Source organism: Cyprinodon variegatus, unplaced genomic scaffold, assembly GCF_000732505.1.
Source record: "Cyprinodon variegatus isolate N-32 unplaced genomic scaffold, C_variegatus-1.0 Scaffold996, whole genome shotgun sequence".
NCBI classification, from domain to species: Eukaryota; Metazoa; Chordata; class Actinopteri; order Cyprinodontiformes; family Cyprinodontidae; genus Cyprinodon; species Cyprinodon variegatus.
Genome location: NW_015151449.1, coordinates 43,675 through 45,034, shown reverse-complemented (window position 1 = coordinate 45,034; position 1,360 = coordinate 43,675). Strand labels below are relative to the sequence as shown.

The following is a 1,360-nucleotide window of genomic DNA, read 5'->3' as shown; positions in this document are numbered from 1 at the left end:
GGGGGTTGCCTGGCTGCCTGGCTGCTGCAGAGGGAGCCATGTTGTTCTAGGATGTTCTAGGATGCTAGAGGGGAATGGGTGGAGCTCCTGCCTTGTTCCAGCAGACCTGTGGGTTTAGGAAGGAGCTCTGATCCTGAAGGTGTTTCTTGCTTTGGTTCTTCTAACGCTTTCTGGTTCCCTGCAGGTTCTGCTGTTGGTTCCTCTCTGCGAACACCCCTTCCTGCTGTGCTCCTCAGAGTCCGCCGGTGAGGAGACGGCTCTGGATCTCATGTCCGTCTTCCTCCAGTGTCCTCCCAGGTCTCAGCAGTTCCGCTGTCATCTCCTGGTGGCCCTCACCAGCGTCCTGATCTGCTCCTCCTGCGCCGGCTCCCGCTCCCGAGCTTCTCTGGACTTTCTGGACCTGCTGCTCCAGGTCGCTCAGGACACCAGTGATCACCATGGCGACAGCAGCCCGCTGTGCCTGCGGAACACAGCCGCAGAATGCCTGCGTGAGATGGAGGCCAGCTGCCCAGGACTTCTCTCCCAGCGCCTGGAGCTGTTGGGCGGGTTGCGGCAGCAGGAGACCTCCAGGCTGCATCAGGCCTACGCGGGTCTGCAGGTTCTGGTTCTGAGGAATGCTGTTCTTCATTTGACCAAGGAATCGGGAGCAGGTGCTGCACAGCTCAAAGCGCTGCTAGGAGGACCCAGCTGCGCAGACCAGGATGTCTTTCAGATGGACGCCAATGACCCAGCCGTCCAGGCGTCCCTGGTTCTGGGACCCATGGGCCGAGTTCCCACCCTGCCAACCGGGCCAGACTGTAAGGAGCTGCGCTCCATCCTCTCCTCCCTGCTGGAGGAGTCCTACCTGCTCAGCCCTCTGTGTCAGGCTGCTCTTCTCCACAGGCTGATCGAGGTGGTTGCCATGGCACCGGGGATCCCTCCTGCCATATTCAGAGCTCAGCTGCTGCGACTGCTGGGAACCAATCAGGTCAGAGATCCGTTTAAGTCTCCCTTCTTTCCAGCAGGGTTCGTTTCGCTGCTGTTCTAAACAATATCACCAAAATTAAACTGCTGGACCTTCAGAACCCTCACTAGACAAACGGGTGTTCTGTTCCGGTCCGACCCGGGTGTTCTGTTCCGGTCCGACCCGGGTGTTCTGTTCCGGTCCGACCCGGGTGTGATACAGTACTGTGTGACTAGAGGCTGTGTTGGTTTTCCTTCCTCTTTGGTCCGACTGTCGGGTTCAGAGAACTTCTTAAACCGGTTCAGATTCCAATGATTATTTCCCTCACAGCCGCCATGCAGCAACAACCAAAATGTTTCTGTTGTGGAAATGTTCAGTCCTATTTTCAGATTTTTGTAATTATTTTATTATAATAAT

General features: G+C 56.5%; 1 protein-coding gene across 1 annotated transcript in view; it reads left to right on the top strand.

The window, feature by feature from the left end:
* The first annotated feature begins 97 nt into the window (after nucleotides 1-97).
* The window catches only part of ap5b1 (adaptor related protein complex 5, beta 1 subunit), a 7,268-nt gene continuing 6,005 nt past the window's right edge, over nucleotides 98-1,360 (top strand). The window contains exon 1 of the mRNA XM_015399228.1: nucleotides 98-967. Within this exon, the coding sequence (XP_015254714.1) occupies nucleotides 269-967 (699 nt within the window). The 5' untranslated portion in view covers nucleotides 98-268. The remainder of the gene's footprint in view (nucleotides 968-1,360) is intronic.